The sequence below is a fragment of the Corella eumyota genome, chromosome 4 (assembly GCF_963082875.1).
Source record: "Corella eumyota chromosome 4, kaCorEumy4.1, whole genome shotgun sequence".
NCBI classification, from domain to species: Eukaryota; Metazoa; Chordata; class Ascidiacea; order Phlebobranchia; family Corellidae; genus Corella; species Corella eumyota.
In genome coordinates this window covers 10,102,632-10,123,747 of record NC_137493.1, presented here as the reverse complement: position 1 = coordinate 10,123,747, position 21,116 = coordinate 10,102,632, and the positions used below count along the sequence as shown (strand labels likewise).

At 29.0% G+C, this 21,116-nt stretch overlaps 3 protein-coding genes across 4 annotated transcripts; 2 read left to right on the top strand and 1 right to left on the bottom strand.

The window, feature by feature from the left end:
* The first annotated feature begins 107 nt into the window (after positions 1-107).
* Positions 108-4,433, top strand: LOC145751425 (trifunctional enzyme subunit beta, mitochondrial-like). The gene is made up of 13 exons (XM_082567566.1): positions 108-247; positions 491-626; positions 801-915; positions 1,080-1,197; positions 1,274-1,395; positions 1,516-1,590; positions 1,890-2,070; positions 2,214-2,338; positions 2,739-2,818; positions 2,917-3,052; positions 3,139-3,213; positions 3,531-3,695; positions 3,821-4,433. Exons 1-13 carry the CDS (start codon positions 187-189, stop codon positions 3,857-3,859), a joined length of 1,428 nt encoding a protein of 475 aa, XP_082423692.1. The 5' UTR covers positions 108-186; the 3' UTR covers positions 3,860-4,433.
* A 1,656-nt stretch (positions 4,434-6,089) lies between these two features.
* Positions 6,090-7,416, top strand: LOC145751140 (uncharacterized). The gene is made up of 3 exons (XM_082567230.1): positions 6,090-6,184; positions 6,281-6,570; positions 6,897-7,416. Exons 1-3 carry the CDS (start codon positions 6,119-6,121, stop codon positions 7,255-7,257), a joined length of 717 nt encoding a protein of 238 aa, XP_082423356.1. The 5' UTR covers positions 6,090-6,118; the 3' UTR covers positions 7,258-7,416.
* A 337-nt stretch (positions 7,417-7,753) lies between these two features.
* On the bottom strand, positions 7,754-19,885 carry LOC145749378 (uncharacterized). 2 transcript variants are annotated; one of them, XM_082565127.1, is made up of 26 exons: positions 18,672-19,885; positions 18,392-18,554; positions 18,125-18,274; positions 17,729-17,952; positions 17,171-17,360; positions 16,860-16,984; positions 15,123-15,311; positions 14,666-14,840; positions 14,418-14,521; positions 14,022-14,182; positions 13,712-13,862; positions 13,057-13,268; positions 12,651-12,878; positions 12,291-12,456; positions 12,060-12,175; positions 11,562-11,678; positions 11,335-11,408; positions 11,161-11,219; positions 10,864-11,063; positions 10,615-10,781; positions 10,322-10,391; positions 9,693-9,942; positions 9,386-9,623; positions 9,086-9,306; positions 8,775-8,966; positions 7,754-8,608 (listed from the first exon to the last, which is right to left on the bottom strand). In XM_082565127.1, exons 1-26 carry the CDS (start codon positions 19,833-19,835, stop codon positions 8,501-8,503), a joined length of 5,214 nt encoding a protein of 1,737 aa, XP_082421253.1. In that variant the 5' UTR covers positions 19,836-19,885; the 3' UTR covers positions 7,754-8,500. The 2 variants fall into 2 exon arrangements, with proteins under 2 accessions (XP_082421253.1, XP_082421254.1); XM_082565128.1 differs by having other exon boundaries at positions 7,756-8,608; positions 8,775-8,960.
* Positions 19,886-21,116: the final 1,231 nt, after the last annotated feature.

Genomic DNA, 21,116 nt, shown 5'->3' with positions numbered 1-21,116 from the left:
TGTTCCAATCTAGTTTTGACTTTAAAATTAGAAACTCTAGTAAGGTTACACTGCAGGTTCTGTAAATATTTTGATAATAATTTCATTTTAAACATTCTATTTGCTTTTTGTATTTCACTTTAAAACTTCCAAATTTTTATTAGCAAGTTAAGGGTTTGGTGTTTTTTTTTAAATTTATCGCTAACAATGGCTCAAGTTTTAAAAATATCAACAAAGCTACCTTTTACAATAAATTCAATCAACCAAGGTAAGATTTTTTGTAAAACTTGCTGTCATAAAATTAAAAAATGCCCAAAACTTATTGGTTTTATGGGTTTTACACATTGTGACTTATACGTATTCTCTAATTATACCCTTGTGATTAGGTGCAGTAAGTTTTGTATGGGTAATGTTATAGCAGCATTATAAAAAATTATGTTTTTACACAGGTTTATTTTTTTAAACACTCCAAAAAGTAAATATATATATATATATACATTTTATTTTGCAGGATCTTTTAGAAATTTAAGTCTTGCTGCCAAAAATAATGCTGCTAAAAAGAACAAACCCGTCCTAAAGACTACTGGTGGTAGAAATGTGGTTTTAGTCGAGGGTGTAAGAACTCCTTTTTTAATGTCTGGAACTCAGTAAGTATCTGCCTTGTTATTTTGTAAAAAAGCTGAATTTTTTTATTTCTAACTGTTATCAAAAAAATACAGATTAACAGACCTTTAACCTTTTGGTTTGTTAACTACAAGTTAAACATTTTATTTTTTAGGTATAATCATTCTGTTTTGAAAGTCATTTTTTTTTATTGTTAGGTATACCAATTTGATGCCTCATGATTTACAAAGAGAAGCTTTCAAAGGTTTATTGGAAAAATCTCGGTTGCCAAAGGATATCATTGACTATGTTATTGTTGGAACTGTTATTCAGGTATAAGCAAATAGATATTTGTTAATCACAATAATACCTTAGAACTTGGATTTATAAATGTCAGCATTAAAAATATGGCACCAATATGATTTATGTTACCTAATAGTCAAGTTTTCAAGGATTAAAAAATCTTATTAATAAAATAAAAAAACATTTCTTTAAAGGAAGCAAAGACTGCAAATATTGCAAGAGAAGCTGCATTGGGCGCTGGAATTTCTAACAAAACTCCAGCACATACAGTTACACAAGCATGTATTTCTTCCAATCAGGCTATGACTACAGGTAAATAACACAGAAAGATGCAAGAAAACTTTTTTATGAAACAATTATTTGATTTAATAATAATATTTTTGTGAAGGTTTAAATCTGATTGCTAGTGGACAATCAGATGTAGTTATTGCCGGCGGAGTTGACTTTATGTCGGATGTTCCTATTAGGTATCCTAGAATAATGAGAAAAAAATTAATTCAAATGAGCAAGGTAATATCCTTAATGTTTAGGTGTATAAACATTTAAATTTGATTTAAAAAATAGTTTTATTTTTTTTAATTTTTAAGAAAGTTAATCCAATGGTAAAAGGTAGATTGATTTTGTTTTTAGACAAAGTCCACCATGGGAATGATGGGTCATGTTGGTTCCATTTTAGCTTCTCTTCCTAAATATTTAACTCCTGAGGTAATAAAACTGATTTAAAAAAAAAATTAAAGGTCTTTATAACAGACTTGATATACATTTTTTTGTATCTAATTTCATTCTTGATGTGGGAAACATAGAGTAAAAACAGCTACTTGGACCCAGTCTTGAGTTGCTTGTGGCAGCTTGAAGTTCGTACTATTTACAGTGCCTTACTCAATGTTGCTACAGCATTAGATCACTGGGGATTGAACTCAGGACCTCATTTAGTGTATGAAGTTTCTGACCACCAAACCTTGCTGCTATTATTTATCTTAAATTTGTGCTGCATTGTTTACTAGCTTCCAGCCATTGCTGAATTTTCAACAGATGAAGTGATGGGACACTCTGCAGATAGATTATGTGCAGCTTTTAATATATCCAGAAAGGCTCAAGACGAATTTGCTTTACGTTCACACACCTTTGCAAAAGCCGCAACAGAAAATGGAAACTTATCAGATGTTTTAGAATATAAAGTGCCAGGTTTAATTTTCAAATTAATATTAAATTTATCATATAGCATTGTTTAAAAGTGTTTTAAAAATAATGTTACATAAATTTTTTTAATCCATTTTATCAGTAAGGCTAAGAATGTCAGGTGTGTTAAATTATTGTATTGTATATAGGTGTTGCAGAACCTGTAACAAAAGACAATGGAATAAGAATAACTCCATTAGAGAAGATGGCAAAAATGAAAGCTGCTTTTATAAAACCACATGGAACTATCACCGCTGCAAATTCTTCATTTTTGGTATGTTTTAAAAGGCATTTTTTGCTATAAATATTATTGGATATCTCATACTTAATTAGGAAAAGCTGAATTCTCAATCAAAATAAAAGGTAACATTATTTTTATTTTAACCTAGTCTCTAGTTGACTTTAGCAGTTTTAAATATTGTAAGGCATTACCAGGTACTTAACCTGCTTATTGGTTTTGAGCTTGGCAGAGGTTTGTACCATTTATAAAGTCTTAGTCAAGGGCACTAAGCCATAGTGGCTGTGAAAGTTAAACCAGTGACCTTATGTTGCAAAACCAAGTGTTCTAACCACTGCACCACATAGACGGTTCGATGAATAATAATTAGACATAAATTAGATATTCTTTTGTTACAGTTTATTCAAACACTTTAATACATTTTATATTTTAACAGAGTGATGGTGCAAGTGCCGTAATCCTAATGGAAGAACAAAAAGCAAAGGCATTGGGATATAAACCAAAAGCTTATCTAAGGTTTATAACTGTTTAACTCATGAATTTAAAAACAACCAAAGCATAACTTAGTAATCTTGAAAATTGATTGTATGTTTCTAACCATGTTGTTTATATAGAAATTACACTTATGTGTCCCAAGACCCTAAAGATCAGTTATTATTGGGCCCTGCATATGCCATACCAACAGTTCTTGAAAAAGCTGGATTAAAAATGGAAGACATTGATATTTTTGAACTTCATGAAGCATTTGCTGTAAGGATTTATTTTTAATTATGTGATTTTTTAACTTGTGTGAGAGTATATACTATTGTAAATTATCTTTTTAAATGTATTAAAAGGGGCAAATTCTTTCAAACTTGGCTGCAATGGAATCAGATTACTTTGCTACAAATTACATGAATCGACCAAAAAAGGTAAAAAAATATTTCAGAATAAATAATTGGTTTCACTTAATATAGTTTGAGCATAGAATATATAATGTTTTATTGTCCATTTTTATTCCCAATATGGTAAGGCCGACTTCACAATATAAAATATAGAGTAACAATTGCTACACCGACTTGGTCTTGAGTTGCTTTTGGCAGTTTTTAATACCACTAAGCATTTTTCCATTTAATTAATCTTTTGATTTTGGACTCAGCAAATATTTGCATCTTTTAAAGCTTCCCACTGCACAGCAGTGGGAATTTAACTTATGGCTTTTTAGATAGTTATAAACTTAACATTCTAGGTTGGTGCCCCACCAATGGAAAAACTTAATTTGTGGGGAGGTTCTTTGTCGATTGGTCATCCATTTGGAGCAACTGGATGTCGGTTAGTTTCAACAAGTGCAAATAGATTAAAGGCAGAAGATGGACATTTTGCACTGTTAGCTGCTTGTGCTGCTGGTGGAATTGTGAGTATTAGTTTATTTTTTTGTTTTAAAAACCTAATTAGAAAAAATGTTTTATCAAAATAAAATAATTCTTTATGCCACCCAAATTATGTAACTTTTACAAAAAAAAAATTATTTTTGTGTAGGGACATGCAATGATTATGGAAAGACATCCTGACAACTAGCGTTTATTTTAGTTAATTATTAATTTTACTTCATTTAAACCAAGATTTATTATTTTGGACATTAAAGTATCTATTAAAAAAAATAACCTGTTTGTATAAAACTGAACAAATAACTAAAAATGCTAGCAGTCAATCTAAACAAATTATTTATTTTTTTGATTTTGAAACGTTACCGCAATACCCTTTTTTAACTTCTATGGGTTGCAGATAAAAGCCTATGTTCTCCTGATAAACTTAAGTTTAAGTATACAAGAAAATAAAATTGAATGAATGAATGAACAAAATTTTCGTTTTAACTACGGCCGGGAGGTTATCGAATAATTTATTTTACTAATTGTATTAATTAGATATCTAAAATTTACGAAATTACCCTATTTATTTCTTGAACACATTTTAATTGTATTAAACTAAATTTACTATTTAAATTGTAGCCAATCTCGTTGATGGTGTCTATATTGTTTAAAGAATATTAAGTAACTTCGATTGTTTGTAAAATTTATTGAATTGTTGTATAGTCTTACGTTAAACATTGAAGATAAAATATAAGTTTTAAAAATAACACGAAACATCGTTACAACGAACGATTTTGTTAAATAGTGACTAAACATGAATTTAGTCAGAAAATTGTATTAGTTTAAACTGGATTATATATCGATTAAGGTAGCCTTACCTTTTATTACTATAAAGTCACTGATGATGCTTAAAAACATTTGACAACACAAAATTTCGTTAAAAGGAAATTTATCAACAAGATGTTATGTATCAGCCCATATTTAATGTATTACGGATTAATAAAAAAAGTTTATTAATAGAGCTTTTTACGAAAGGATGCTAATAGTTTTTTGATTTTAATTGCCGAAGCTTTTGATAAAGTGACGAACACAAATTTTTGGCTAAGGTTTACGAAAAGCCCAGGCTCAAAGAAGAATAGCATAGATTTTGGAGTGATAAAACTTATTAAACCAAAGGATTTATATTTTAATTATATTTACCAAAGGATTTATATTTTTAAGTCTTTCGACTTGCACAAGAATATCTATAAAATTTCTATAAACTAGTAACATTAAATGTATCGGTGTTTAAAGTTTATAAAATCACATAAAGTGAAAATTTTGACGCTCACGCGTCATATGACTTGTTATGTCATCTTCGAATGCTTATGCTTAAAAACATAGAAAAATTCAGTTATTTAGCCTTTTCTAAGTTTTTGGTTGCTATTTTTGCAAAAAAGATGCTTGACAAACCAGATAATATTTATAAGCCAAAACAAAATGTAACTTAATAAGGATAAGCTACAAAGAACTTTGTTTTATTATTGACATACAAGACATAACGTCGTTTTTATATTAATTGGCTGCATCATAGCTTTTCCACATTAGCGATATATAAATGTATCAAAAAAAAATAATGACACCATACTGTAGAGGGATTACATTCTATACTTTGTTAACAATATCGCTGACAAAAAAGAAATTATCGTTTTCGACATAAATTTTGTTTAAAACTACTAGTTTAAGATAACTCATACTGTTTCTTAATGTTTAACAACCAATATAAAATTTAAACTGAAACATTAGGAATGGAATAAGTCATAGTATTTTACAGATATAATAAAATTAAAAGGAAATTATTTGTCGACCCAACAGAATAGACTTTCACTCTGTTTTCTGTTTCCAAAATAAACTCAGTTAGATAGTTAAAACGTAAGATTAGAAGATATCGCATGTAATACTGTTTTAAATAATAGCACAATTTAGTTGTTATGTAGCATTTGCAACAAATTAACATTCGCAGATAGCTGTTATAGTTGCTTTTAAAATTATGCGGAATTTTAAAAGATTTCAAAAGGGGGAAAATATTCATTAGATAGTATTAATAATAAACTGTACTAATAGTTTTTTTAAAAAGTGTTTTATTGTAGTATTTTTAGATTTAACTTCAGGTAAAAGAAATCTGCAGGGTAATTTAATTTGGTAAATGTTTTTTATTTCATGCGACTTCTATGTAGTTTTCTAGCATACTGTGTATCACGCATCTCCGATTGATTGTCGCTACGAAATAGCGACAACAAAACAAAGCCATTGTTTTTTCTATTTTGTAAACTAAAATTTAAACAAAATCTTTAAATACTTTTAATCAAAAGTTTATCGAAATTATTTATAAAGAAGAACTATAACAAGGATGTAATTAGAACCCATATTCAGTCTGTCTCGCTGCGGAGGTCCCCTCACTCTTTGTTTTAGACCACACAAAATAAATATGCAGTCAAGAAAGTACCAAAATGAGATAGAGGTATTGGAACTAGATATACAAAGAAAACTGAGGGTAAATTTTTCAACTAATTTATTGTTAATATAAACTGTTTTATTGTTTAAGACACAAAAGTAAAACCAAAAACTAGCAAAGTTCTTGTCCATGCAGGTCATCGAAAACGAAAAGTTAAAGGTTTTTCGGCATCTTCAATTTCTAAAATCGGGATCAAATTTTTGCTTCACTTCTTTAACGCCATCAAGAAAATCAAACAGTGTCAGAGTTAGGCCATTTACTGCAGAACCAAGAATGGTTAGTTTTGGCAGATATGATAACTATAACTATAGATGCCAAACACCAAACGCACAGCACGAGTTAAAAAATAAGGACGTGAAAGAGATGCGCTCAAATTCAGCTAAATCAAACTTACGCATTGATGCATTTAACAAAACAATGGAAAGGTAAATATAGTAAATATGATATTATAAAGGCATGTAGAAATTTATATATTTTGTGTTATCAATATTAACTACTATTAAAATGGCTTGTGGCGTTCTCATAAAGGTCAGGTCCAAGCGCCTGTCACGTTGAAAACTAATCGAGCAATATGCTAACTGATATTCATAACTGTCAAAAGAAAACTAATACTTCATTGGGGTAACAATTGTTACCCCATGCTTAGGTTGTAAAATCGTGCTTTTTCATCTATATAAGAAGTACATTTTTGTTATGTAAATTTTCAATTTAGTTGTACAAAATGACATAACTTTTCCTACTTTTGGAATAGAGGTAAAAAAGAAGCACCGCTTAAACGGGTGTCATGGATTGACAAGGGAAATGGAGGCGACAAGGGAATTCGTACTTACCAGCATCCTCAATATAAAGATATCACAGAATCACCCCGTACCACCACTTCTGGAACACAATATGAAGCTACAATGCAACAAACAATAAATTTATTAAATAAAACAACAACGGCTGTTACGTTCCGACCAACATCAAAAAGAACAGTCTTGCGAAGAGTAAAAACAATTCAACCAATAAATATTACATTTCCATTTGCGGTTACCACCAAGCAAAATAACAACAATACACAAAAAGTGCCGCATCGTGTTGTGACGCCTCAACAAAGACATAGTCCATTTTAAGCAATAGACAATAATAATTCTCACAAGAAAATACCGACAGAATAATAAACAATTTTACTATATCTATTTTTGAAGTTATTGTTTACCGACTGTTAGAACATTAAAAAGCAAAAACATTTTTGGATAATCTTTGTAAAATTCTACCTTTTCGCAGTTAAAAATGCTAAAATAAATTTACAAAAATATTCAACAGAAGAAGAAATTTTTTTAATTCAGTCGTAAACGAAATAAAGTTTTTTAAACAGCTTTTTAAGTCATATTATATAAATAAAATAAGGGTTAAAATTGCTACGAGCTAATTTTAAATAGTCGTAAAATTATTGCAACTAACATCTTTCGGTAATAATTTACCAGTGCATTATTGATTTTCGAATGGCCTTAAATTAGACAAACAAAAAAATATCCACTAAGCTCCATTATAAATAGGTTTAACATAACCTTGTAATAACAAGATACTAACCGTTTTAGTTTTTTTTTCATAAAGGGAAATTTATTTAAAGGAAAAAATTTGCGCAACATGGCAAATTAAAATTTAATTTTTTAGTTGAAATCAAAATTAATTTCCAAATAATACAAAAATTTAATTTTTTAAGTTTTTTCTGACAGTTAGCAACGACAAAAATCTCATAAAAAATGTTAATTTCTTTTGTTGGCAAGTTTGCAGCCTTAAAAACTCCAGTATATAACAAGTGTATTTTAATACTTATTATCATAACAAAAAATAAAGAAAAATGGTTGGATATAAAAATGATGAATTCAAAAACACTTCATTGGTTGAAATATATATATATATATATGCGTCATTTGTAAATAATAAAAGAACATAAAACAGGAAAGGTCACCCGGAAAGTTTACATTGATTGTGACATATAAAAAGAAAAATACGATACTACTGTAGAAATTTTTCCCGAGTCACGTTAAAATTAAAAAAAAACAATAATTTATAGAAGAGAACAGTAGAAGATGTTATATTTAAATTTCGAAAAAACTTACAAAACGCTTTTACTTTTGTTGTTACCCTTTTTTAATATGAAGAAAATTAAAAATACACACTATTTTATTAATACTGTGCAAGGAAAAAAAACGACGACAATAATAAAAAAAAACGTAAAAATTTATGCTGGGAACGTGAAAAAATGTCTGCAATAAAAAACAAAAAAGTTTAAAAAAATTATCCTACTTCATGGTAATGTGAAAATTAACGACGCCACAACAAAATGTTTTTTGAACTTCTTTAGCCATTTTAATGGTTTGGAAATGCATCGTGGGTTTTCATATGATGTTGTAGACGCGTGTTATCTTTTCTTAACGTCAAAACTTCTTCTTGCAAATATTTTTTGGATTCTCGCTCCTGCGTTAACATAAATTAATTCATAAACCAAAAAAAAAAAATTTTTACATTTTTCTCAAACAAAGTCATAAACGTTGTATTTCTTAACCGGTATTTTATTAATTTTCTTTATTTTTACTGATACAAAAGCCGAGATTGAATGTCAAACACTTATTCGTTTATTAACCTTCTGTAATTTTTCTTGTAACAGAGTGAGTTCACGTTCTATCCTTTCCAATCTCTGTTCCGATTCGTTGTGGCGACTGCTCGATGATTGAGATTTTTGTGATGTAACAAGAGGAGGAGGGTCCTGTTTGCGTAATAGGTGGTTTGAAACATAATCATTATCAATAGGTGACTCTTGATCGTACAGCTGTTTCTTAAAAAAAATTAATAACTGAAAAATTTATAAACCATGCTTTGCTAATTATTTCCAAATCCTACTTGAAAATACTAAAATCCTAAAAAAATCACCGTCGATTTAGTTTTAAACTTTACCATCGTTATGTTTGGAGTTCTTCCCAGTCCATTACTATGTTCATAAGAATTTAACTCATCAATCTCATTAATGTTTCCTATCGATAACGATTTAATTGCGGTTGCTTCAAAAGATTCGGCGGCATTGGCAGCATCTAGAATCCGATCCCAAGAGGAATCTTCCACGGGAAGAGGGATTGCATTAGGTGATGTACAGTAGGAATGGTGTATAGGCGAAGGAGCTAAAAAAAACAAATGTTTCCTTTTTTTAATCATTTTTGCAACGTTTTAGAATGATTTGGTGAATTTAAACTAAATTACCGTCATAAAAATTATGATCTAACTTGTTAGCACTACTTTGTCTAGCTAATATAACATCATTCGATTTAGCTCCACACAGACTTTCATCAGACATAGTTCGATAAATAGGATGACTTAAAGGTGATCTGACTCGGTTAACATGGATTGGCGAGGGCCGCAATTTTGAAGACTTTTGTTGGCTTGCTGATCGATTTGGTGATCTATTTAAGCGAGTTGATCGTTTTTTCGCTACGGGTTGCTAAAATTTTAAAAAATATTCAGAAAGGTAAATAGACTAAAATTATATTGCATAAAAACATAATCCCACCTTTGTTTGACGACTATCGTTAGTAAGCAACCTAATTAAAGAATTCTGAACATCTGATGACGTAGGGGTTGCTATTGGTGACATATAATTGGTCTTTTTTATTCGTGTTCCCATATCACCCCGGTGTTTGCTCTTGGAAGTTTTGCTAAAGTTTTGCTTGTTGGGGAGAAATGAAGCAGGGTGCCACTGAATAGAAGCATCGACAGTGGAACCATATGTATTTGGTTGAAACCGTAAACGTGGCTTTGCTCTTAAATTAAAATTAAAGTTATAGCAATTAAACGTTTTTTATAGATCAAATAAATTTTTTAAACGTTTTTTATAGATCAAATAAATTTTATTTCAACGCAATTTTTAGCTGCATAAAATAAATAAAATATTGTTATTTTTAGATTACTTGTAATTTACAGTCCTGGCTAATTCTCTCTTGTACATTTATTTCACTTAATTTACGGTCCATATGCTCCCATACGCCATTTTACTTATATAAAACATCTTGAACGAACTCTAGTACTTCACAGTTCTTGCTAATTCTCTCTCGTACTTTACGGTCCTCGCTAATTCTCTTTTGTACTTCCTATTTTTTTTCAAGCAATATATATATAACAAAAGATCCAAATTTTTTTTACCTCGGTGGTTCGCATAGCGTAGAGGAAGTAATCGAATGAATATTTTCTAATTTTCCATGAGTTTCAGTGTCTAAAATAAATACTCGATTGATTAAGAAAGTGCATAAATGAAATAGGAATAAAGTTGTCCAAAAACATTTATAACTAATTAAAACTAAGCTTTTAATTGTTACATATTTAGTAATTTTAGGATTTAAATATTTAAATTTACAAAAGCTTAAATTATTTTTGTTTCAATAAATTGATGTAAAACAATTGCAAACTCTTAAAATAAAAAAAAATCAAGAAATTACTAGGAACTGTTTTTGGGTTAAAATCCACTTCTTTAACACTTCGTCGAACTTTATATTGTCTTAAGGAATTGTTATTGTTTTGATTTTGCTGCAACAGAGGACCAGATACAGGGGTGGTCCACATATCACCCACCAAAAGACTTCGTTGGTTTCGTCCTTGTGAAACACTAACAAAAAATGGTTTTTGGGAATATTTTTTAATAAATTAAAAATAAAATAAAGTATTTAAGAAGGTTACATTTTAGGTACCTTTGAACAGCTGGTGAATTAGCAAAAGTTCTACTTGAAGTGTTTGATGAATTATTATTGCTATTTAGCCCATTGTCACTTGATAATCTTTGGTCCAATATATTTACTGTTGCTTTAGATTGGTTATCATCGAAATTACCTGGACTACTAAAACTACTTGAGACTGTTGACTTTGAAGTTGATTGATTTGAACTATTTCGCTAAAAAATTATTTTCGTAAAAAAAGTTTTGGCAGAAATATAAATTGACTTAACTTAAACTTGGAGTAATGTTATAACAAAACAATTAAATACTTACATGATATGACAATTGGTTAGCAAGATTGTTAGTTTTGTGTCTCTTTTTATCTAAACTCCCTAAAATTAACAAAAAAATTATTTTAACATTTTTTTAATAGATTTAAAGTAAATTAACTACAGAAAAACTCGGATAAAAACAAAAAAAAATGTTTAAATTTTATTAAGTATTAACCTGTGTGATAGATTGGATTTATGTTTTTTTTAGAAATTGTTTCCAAATTACTTTGTGTGGAAAATAGGGCGGGTCTAAATGAAAAAGATCTTAAGCATTTACATTTAATTATTAATGTAAGATTCTTTTAACAAAAATCAAACTAAAACACATTGATCAATAAAAAGATTTAAAAAATATCAATATATGTACACAAACAAGTAACATTTGGATCAAGGTTTTCTTACCTTTCAACAAGGTTAACTTTAACAGGCTCACTTTGGCTTCTTTCATGTTCAATAAAACAAGGTTTTACTTTTTTTACTTCCAATACTGGATACAAGTGGTACAATTCCATGCTGCACCTTTTAAGCAAGAAGTATCAAACAAAAAAAAAATTTATATTTAAAAAATAAATTATACGAAATGTTACGTATCATGTCACATTCAAAACTTGGAATTTTTTTCAAATATTTGTTTATTCTCGATGTGGAAAGGTCAACATCATGACCTAAACAAAATATCAATAACCCCGATCCAGTTCTAAGTTTACTTTGGCAGTTTGGGATATTATCGATTAAAATTTCCTGATAATTAAGGTGCTGATTAAGTATTTGCTCAGCAGAAGCTTATACCGTTTATAGCTCCTTACTCAAGGGCGCTACAGCATAAAAAGCAACCCTCCTATTGACAAATATACAAAATTTATTTTACAAATTAATTCTTATTTATGTTGTTTTAATTACTTTCTTGGTGTCATGTCCTCATTAGGTGGTATTAACACAACCTTAACACGTTCAGATGTTCTTAAAAGGTCAATAATTTCTTCATGGGACATTGTTGCCACGGCAACCTTGCATATCTAAAAACCAATTTTTTTATCATAACAGAATGTATCTAAACTATTTTAAAACAATAAGCAGTTTAAAAATAAAAAGTTTGCTTGTTAATTAATATTTTGATGTTATCAATATTACCTCAACCAACCGACTGCTTTGTTTAAGGCCATCTAATGCTGCATATCCATTAACTTCCACTTCCATAACAATACCTTCATAATTAACATGAAAACCCAGTTCACCTTTTGGATTTCGGCGAAGCTGGCGGTAAATAGTTTCACACCCTTTTGTGAACTTTTCAAGTCTTTTAACAAAAAGTAAATAATTATCAATTTAGATTGCATAAATATTAAAATCAGCTATACAATTAAATTTATGCAAACACAACTAATATTTATTTTTCTTTGCAATGGAATTACGAACAAATGGCAAAATAGGAAACTATATAATATTATACACAAGACAAAATGTAACTTTTTTAGCTCAATAAAAACTTACCTTAACACAATTTCTTCTCTTGTGTCAATTTCTTCAGAGTGAATTGTTAGTCTTTCACCCCTTCCATAATAAATATGCAAATCTCTGCATGACCCTAATGAAATAGGAACCGTCCAGCCTATCACAGCTTGACATGGTATACTAAATATAAGCTGCCGCAAGCCAATATCAACTAGAGTCAAAACACAGTGACTAATACCCATTATACATTGCACCAACCCACTTGAGCTAAAAATATAAGTTAACATAATTAAATCATTTGTCGGTGTTTAGAGATTTTGTAACTTCTTAATTGTACAGTAAGTAATTATCGCTTTTACTATAATTATTTTTTAAAACTTTATAATACCAGTTAACAAAAAGTCTGCAGAAAAATTAAACAACTAAATAAAAACTTTAATTTTACCTGTAATCATCAACAGAAACCTGCCAGGTTAAAGCTCCATGATTAAATATTGTAGGTTTTGCTTTTTGCTTTTCCTTGTTTTCGCGGATTCTTCTGGAAGCTGCAGAAATGGAAAATCGGCCAAACTTCGGATTTCCTTCCAAACCAACTTGGGTGACCTGGTTCTTTGCGATGTCACGTAAATATTCCTGCCTGGTGTTCATAGCCATGGACTGTAAACAGAACAAGTTAAATCAAAAAGTTATTATTTTTTTCATAATTAGTATTCGGAGTGCAGAAAAATAACTCTTAGTAGTCTTAACATGGGTTTAAAATGTTCCCCATACCCTGGCTTGTTGGGGTGTGTCAATAGCACCTTACTAAAAAAAACAGTTAAAATTAAACCCAGCGATAAACAGCTAGTTTTTGGTAAACGCATTTAAAATAACAATAAAATCCAAAATATTTACTACAGTATGTTAAAAAAATTGTATGCAATAAAATGACACATTTTCTTACAGAATAATAATAAAAATATGTTACATAAACTCTAAACACAGCCACTGCATTTTTTTAAAATAAATAAAAACTTATTTTTATTCAAAGTCCTTTTTAAAATAAACAACAAACTCTGGCTTAATTTTCAATTATTTTGATTTACAACTTAAAATCTAACTTTAAATTTTCCAGCAGCATGAGCAACATTTTCTCCATTAATTATTTTGGTTAGCAGAAATTCCCTAAATATTGACGATTTTGGAAACATTGAATTTTCAGGAATAGCTGGGCCAAATTTGGGAATATTTCTCTCTCTGGCAACCGAAACTCTGAAATAGTTTTTCTAATAGGTTTAAAGCTAAAAAAACTAAAAGAAATAATACAGTTGTGTTGTACAAATAACTTTACAGTTATAACCATAATTAAATAAAGATGTCTTGTTATATTTTTAAGCCATTACAGTTCTTTATATTAATTGTAGTAACTACCTATAATAAGTTTTGTTTGTCTCTTTGTCATTCACAACTCTAACAACAATAAAAACATGTTGAAAATGAGAGCGAATATGTTTTGGAGTAAAGGGTTTTGAACCAGGTTCTTGAAACACAACTGTTGCTATATCATTACCAATGTGACGTTTTCGTAATAACTTAAAACAAATAGTTAGTTCGTTAACATCTATAAATTTTTTTTACCCAAGATGCGTTTACTGCCAACATTTAATTTCAATATTAATGTTACCAATTTGAAAAAAACAGGTAAAAAAACACAAATCATTTTTAAAAAAGTTTTTTTAATGGAAAAGTAACAAACAATTAAAAATAATTTTATAAAATATACCATTATGCTGTTTTATGCAATAGTTATTTTTAAGGTCTATTTACCTGTTGTCGGTTGTTGGGTGTAAAAGGAAGCATAGTAGAAACATGAAACATAATCTTATAATCCTTAAATGTTGTAAAATATGATTCAGTTCCGGTTGAATCAGCTAAAAACAATTGGACTTTAAAAAAAATAGTATTGAATCTTATTTATAACACTTTAGTTTGTGTAAAAAAATATTGCCAAGATAAACAATTAAATAGTTAAATTTAAACATAAGTTGATGAAATTTTTTTTTTAGGCTACTAACTTTTGACATCTAGTCCACCTCGAAAATCAGGAAAATTTAACAGTTTAACTTTTTTTCCTAATATTTCAAGAAACTCAGAAAAGGCAGGACTGCCAACTTCATTATTATACATATCCTCTTCAGTTATTTGATCTGCTTTGCAATATAGTACCCCAATTTTGTATTTTTTAAAAACCTAATAACAAAATAACATAAATAAAACACAATTTTATATTGGGTATACCTGTTGATAAAAGAATGCTAAACATTAAAATGCTGAGAATGTAATTTTACTAAAAGCTAGAAATTATAAAACATTCTGCTAGTTTATAACAGTTAACAAAAAAAATATAAAAAATTTCCTGTATTCGTGAACTATTTTACATCAATAAAAAACATAATATTCATCTTTAAAAATTGCTTGTTTAAAAAAATTATTATTTAAATAAAAGCAAACATTGATTAAAACAATTTTTACATTTTGTTCGTCAACTTTCATTAACTGTTCTTGAAACTTTGGTGTGTTTGGCGCCACTTTGAAACAACCAAGATTAATTTCCGGACAAATATACTCAATAACTTCCTTAGAAGACACTTGATTTTTTGACCCATGTTTTGTTCCCATTTGAATTGCATCATCCAGTACTAACCCACGCAACGTACATAACTACAACACAATAGATGGCAAAAAAGTTTTTAAATTAAGTTAAACGGAATCAAAGGTTGGCATTAAACCTTTAATGCGTTAATCATTAAATAACGAAGTTAAATTTTTCGTTAAAATTTAACTTTTCAGTTAACTTTAAAAATTGTTAACGGACCTGTTAACTTTCATTAAATTGTGCTTCCGTTAAATAAAGTCTGTTAATTTAATATTTTTACAAGTGAATCGTGATATTATAGAGATATATTTGTTTAATTTTGCTGTTTATAGGATTTAAGTTAACTTTAAAAATTGTTAACGGACCTGTTAACTTTCATTAAGATGTGCTTCCGTTAAATAAAGTCTGTTAATTTAATATTTTTACAAGTGAATCGTGATATTATAGAGATAAATTTGTTTAATTTTGCTGTTTATCAAATTTAAACGTTTCAATTTTTGAAACAATGTGTGCAACTACTATCTGACCTCTGTTATTTTGGCATTACTTCAGTTTTAAAATGTTTTTTAAACTTAAGTTCGTTTAGTTAAAATATCAACTAAATTAAAAAATATTGTTTTTTTTAAAAAAAGGGTCGTTTCTTTGTTTGTTTTATTTTATTTAACGTTAACGGTTATCGATAACCTCCGTTACAGTCAATTTAATTTAACTAAAAAAGGTCAACAAAGTTAACGTTTGTGCAACGAATTACCACTTAAAAAAGTTACTTTCTTGGTTAACTGTGCCCACCTGTGAAGGAAATATAAAAAAGGTAAAAGTGTAATAAAATATGCCAATCAAAGGTAGGCCGAACACAGTTAATGTACACATTGTTACTATCATTATTAGATTCTTAATATTTTGCGACATTGTATTTTAGTAAATTTAAGTTAGTCATTTTTAAACCAATTAAAGTAAGAAATATTTTTTTTTATAAATTTTAAGAAATGTTGTTACTATGTTTTGAACTGGAACTGCCATGTAGGTCTTACTTTTTTGTATTAGCTGAGGTTTGTTTAAGACAAGTATTATATTACCTTAAAGTTATCGACCATTTTCGCTACATTTTTAACAAATTATTGAACAATGGTTTCCCAAACTATTATTTAACAAATTGTCATTCGACAAAGTTGGTTTTTTAGTTGGTTGTGCTTTTTATAATAAAAAACTTTTAAGTGAAACCATGTATAAGTTTACTTATAAATACATTATCTTATTTCCAATGACAAACATAAAAATGGCAATCCAAAATACATTATAACTTTATAGTATATATATAATTATAAAAAATGCAGTTTTAATTTTTGATATATAGGCCTATAAACTAAATCTTAAAAAGATTTTTTTAAATTTATCTCTAAAAATTTTTTTGTTTAGTACAAATAAAAAATATCTATAACTGAGTTCTAATGTTGATTTTAGTGTTTATAATATTATGATAGTAATACACAACATATTGTGGGATTTATTCAGTAAGCTATGATATTTCTAAAGCTTTTAATTCAACATAATTATGTTAACAGAAACCGTGGGATCTCATTAAGTTTAATTCCTGTTTACATATAATATTTTACCTCACTTGTCCTTAAAATAACTCTGTGTTGGTAAGCTCCAACTCCTTCATCTTCAACTTTTTCACGTCTTAAACTTAAAACTATAGGTCCATATCTATCATCTACTCCACAGTAATTTTGATGGTCTAACAACAAAATTTTAAAATAAAGTAATAGACCCCTTAAATTATGATTTGTTGTTTTAGTTTTTAATTTCATACAATCAAACATACCTTTGCTCCTTTATTTAAAAAAAACATAATTTAATTATACCTAATTAAATTATCAAACAAATTAAAATTCTCACATTTAAAAAAAAATTAAAATGTAACCTTTTTCATAAAAATAGTTTCTGTAATAAAAAGCACCATCATCCACATGCTCGATTCCAAATGTTACGCTTCCACTAGGTGGAGATCCAGGCGGTAAAGCACTTTTGTTGTTTGAACATTCACAGACTGACAAATAAGTCTGATTTGTTATAACATTTCGAGCTTGAATTATGTCACCATCCTTGCCCAACTAAAAAAAAGTCAATAAAAATAACTTGACTTTAACTAAATAACTAATAAGTTATTACACATAAACAGCAGTGCGGCACAGTAGATAAAGATATTGATATTAGGTCCAGGGTTTGGTTTTCACTACTTTTGGATCATGGAGTTCTTAAGTGATATGTTTTTATTTTAAATCTAAAAAATATCAGCAGGTCCAATATTTTGCCATAAATTAGGTCAATAATATCCTAAATCAAAAAAAGGCAACTTAAAAGTATGCTGTGTTAACAAAAGTTTTTCATGTTTACACTGTGAAATTAGCCTTCAATTAAAACAATTAACAAAAAGAGTTTTTAAACTCAATAGAATGATCAAACAGAAAAACTAACATACTTGAACAGATACAGTGGAGTGGTGCGATGTGTTGGTTCCTGATGACGAAATACAAACCACTTGTTCTCTTTCTCCACCAATTTCATTGCGAAAATAAGGACAGAGTTGAACCAAATCATTATAACCAGTTGAAGATAAACCTTCATCTTCAAAGAAAGACAAGTCCTCTATACTTCCATCCAAACTGGACCCACCCCTTGTAAGACTCTCAGTGCTTATAGCAGCTGTGTAAAAATATGTTAGTATCTGTATAGCAAAGCACAACTCGTACATGGTCTATAAATGATTAAAAAATAATCTTTTTTTACCATTTTATTCAATAAATCACAAACATAAGCCTTTTAAAACTAAATAACTTGAAATAAGTTGTTCTACCAAGTAAAGATAAGAACTAACCCACAAGCGCAGATGCTTTGCTTGCTCCCGTTGTCGTGTTTTTACGCTTTAAAACATCCATGGCAAGTAAGACATCCTTAAATGAAAACAACATACTCTGCCAATCATGATGGGCAAAATGATGACGTCTTTTGCGATCATCATCAAATTCTAAAATTATTGCATAGCAATATAATAATGAATTTTTTTTTTTATTTTATCAAATAAATAACATACTTTGAAATTGATATTAATGCTTTCATGGCAAAAAAAACATCTTTAACAGACCTGGCCTTTTAAATCCATCAACTTCTTCCATATCTTCATTATATATCCCAGGTATTTTGTTAAGCAAGATTTTATGGTCGGGAACATCAGATTTAGATCGAATTTTATCTTTGTTGAACCGGCGATGATTTTTTATACTCGGGCTGCTTTGATCACTGTTCACCTGAGTTCATAATTTAAATTAACATTTCCAATCTAATTAAATAATCACAACTATTTAAAACAATATTTAAATTCTATATTGAAAAAGTTATGACAACTATTACTAATATTATCGGACCTTTTTTATATTAACAGTCCTTTCTTGATCCGTATGATGTCTGTTTTGTCGATATCCCTGAATGATTTCTTCTATTTCTTTATCATTAACATTATTAAGAGAAGATACACTGCCATATGCACGGGATTCTGGCAATGATTTGTTGTCAATGGCACCATCATAACTTGCTGACAAAATTTCTGTTGCTACATCTGGTAGATTAGTCCAACTATCATTATGTGAATGTTTACTATCATTTTTTGTCAATTGACTTGTTTTAATTGATTTTTTTTTATCATCAGCAGAAGAGTTCGCAATGCTGTCATAAGAACAATTTTTAGTCCCTGAAGTAAAAGATTTGTTATTAATATCAATGGGAGGTGATACAGAATGCATATTTTTGGGTATAGGCAGTGTTGTAGCATAAATAATCTGTTTGTTTTTTCCTAGGGGGTCTTTTTGGCCCAGAGTTATGGAACTAGTTTGATAAGCATCGGTTTTGTTGGTTTTACCAATTGGTTGCATTGAACCATTGTGAATTTCAAAATTACCATGACTAGGGCGATTTAGAGATGCCGATTTATATTTCAGTGGATCTGCGGTGGAAGTGTAACAAGAACTATTGTTTGACCTTATGTATAATTCATCAGGTCTTGTAGATACATTAAATTCAATGTGACCAAAATTTTCCGAAGTTGGTGAAACACCATCCATGGAAACAAAAGTATCATTTGACGAAGATGACTTTGATCTAGACTTTAAAGAATTTACAGACTGATTTTGAGCTAATGCTTTGCTAGACTTAAGTGTAAGGCTTAGAGTAGAGTCCTCAGATTTATTTCTAGGTTTAATCCACATCCCATATTTACTTGGTGATGTTACAAGTGGGGTTGTCAATGGAGTGGTAGTTGTTTTTTTAGAGTTTAAATACCCTTGGGGTAGATCAGGACTTCCTACAGATCGTCGATTTACATTCGATCGGGAACTACTGTTTCTTGGAAGATCTCCATTTGATAAACCAACAGTGCTATAAAATTTTGAAGCTGCTTGTGCTTTTTGTTGTATTTTAAAAAACTCGTCTGATTGGTCACTTTCAATGGGTGTGATTGGTCCACGAGAGCGTGAGTTCGACGGAGCTGTCATTCTTCGTCCAGCTGTCGAAATATATCCAGAATGTTCAGCCATTTTTATCCATTAAACTAATAAACATATTAAACCAGAATATTTTTACACTCATAGCCTATAAAATCAAACTCATTTTTAATAGTTATAAATAAATTCAAATTACTAGAAAAGATGGGTACTGCATGTAGAATTAAATTTACTTACAAACAGTATTAACTTCTGCCGAACCCAAAACCAATTAGCAAGTTAATTATCAGCAGATATTTAATAATATCCAGAACTGCCAGAGGCAACCCAAGACTAGGGTGGGGTAACAAATGTTACTTTAGATTTAGACCATTAAGTTGATCTTTTAGAATCGAAGTTATAGAAAATAATCAAAAAATATTTGCAAAAATAATTGTAACAACACTACACCAAGATTAACTAATAGTTGAGCATAGAAGTAGTGATTTTGTCTTATTTTTGTACCTATGTTAAATAAATAACCTTAACAATCAACAATCTGTTGTGAAACATGCACACATTTTTTATTATTAAGCTTGAATGTTTTCCAAACTGACAAGATAGTCACTAATTGCCAAACACAACTAAAAGCTGCTACGTCACCATATTCTATAAAACGCACAATGCGTCATTGCTTCCTCTTGGGTTTTACCGGTCTAGGTGACGTTATTAGGCATCTCATTAGGTTTATGTAGGAACAATTTCCTGCATTATTACAACGAGTCATGTATTAACAAATCTATTAAATGTTAATAAATAAACAAAAGCATCACATAAATCAAGTTTAACAAGTGCTTATATTAGGTCCAAACCATAACAATTTTGTAGATAGAGTTCTAATGTAAAACATTGTTATTGTGACTTTAAGTTTATTTGCTTACATGTTTAGTTAAATAATTTTATTGTATTACACCTTTTACAAATCCTTGGTTCTTAAATGGAAATAGTCTAATTGTATAACAATTTTTAATATTAGTTTCAAGTTGTTCAATTTAAAAATCCATTTTAAAAAATTAAAAGATGTAAGTTTTCCTTACTTTAACAAAAATAAATCAAATTTAAAAGAAAAAATCTATATAAAGCAAAAAACACCTGACATGAAAAAATGTAATGCCTGTATATTCCCTTTTAAACTGCCTTTATAGAAACCTTGCAATAAAAAAAGCATATATGCTACCATTGGAGTAGGTTATGTGTGACCTTAATTCAAGATTACTTGTTAAAAGGTAGGTTTGTGTCTATGTTTCATTTCCTGTTAAACAAAACTTTATAATAAAGTGTTAACCTTTACAACCTGATCACAGAGTAACTTTTTTTTACTACTCCAACCTAAAA

Coding starts and splice junctions, on each gene's coding strand:
- LOC145751425 (XM_082567566.1), top strand. CDS start 187: ATGGCTCAAGTTTTAAAAATATCAACAAAGCTACCTTTTACAATAAAT. Junction 248..490: donor AATAAATTCAATCAACCAAG/GTAAGATTTTTT, acceptor TTTATTTTGCAG/GATCTTTTAGAAATTTAAGT. Junction 916..1,079: donor TTGTTGGAACTGTTATTCAG/GTATAAGCAAAT, acceptor ATTTCTTTAAAG/GAAGCAAAGACTGCAAATAT.
- LOC145751140 (XM_082567230.1), top strand. CDS start 6,119: ATGCAGTCAAGAAAGTACCAAAATGAGATAGAGGTATTGGAACTAGAT. Junction 6,185..6,280: donor ATATACAAAGAAAACTGAGG/GTAAATTTTTCA, acceptor TTGTCCATGCAG/GTCATCGAAAACGAAAAGTT. Junction 6,571..6,896: donor TTTAACAAAACAATGGAAAG/GTAAATATAGTA, acceptor CTTTTGGAATAG/AGGTAAAAAAGAAGCACCGC.
- LOC145749378 (XM_082565127.1), bottom strand. CDS start 19,835: ATGGCTGAACATTCTGGATATATTTCGACAGCTGGACGAAGAATGACA. Junction 18,555..18,671: donor GGACTGTTAATATAAAAAAG/GTCCGATAATAT, acceptor TTATGAACTCAG/GTGAACAGTGATCAAAGCAG. Junction 13,269..13,711: donor ATGCTGCTGGAAAATTTAAA/GTTAGATTTTAA, acceptor TTCTGTTTACAG/TCCATGGCTATGAACACCAG.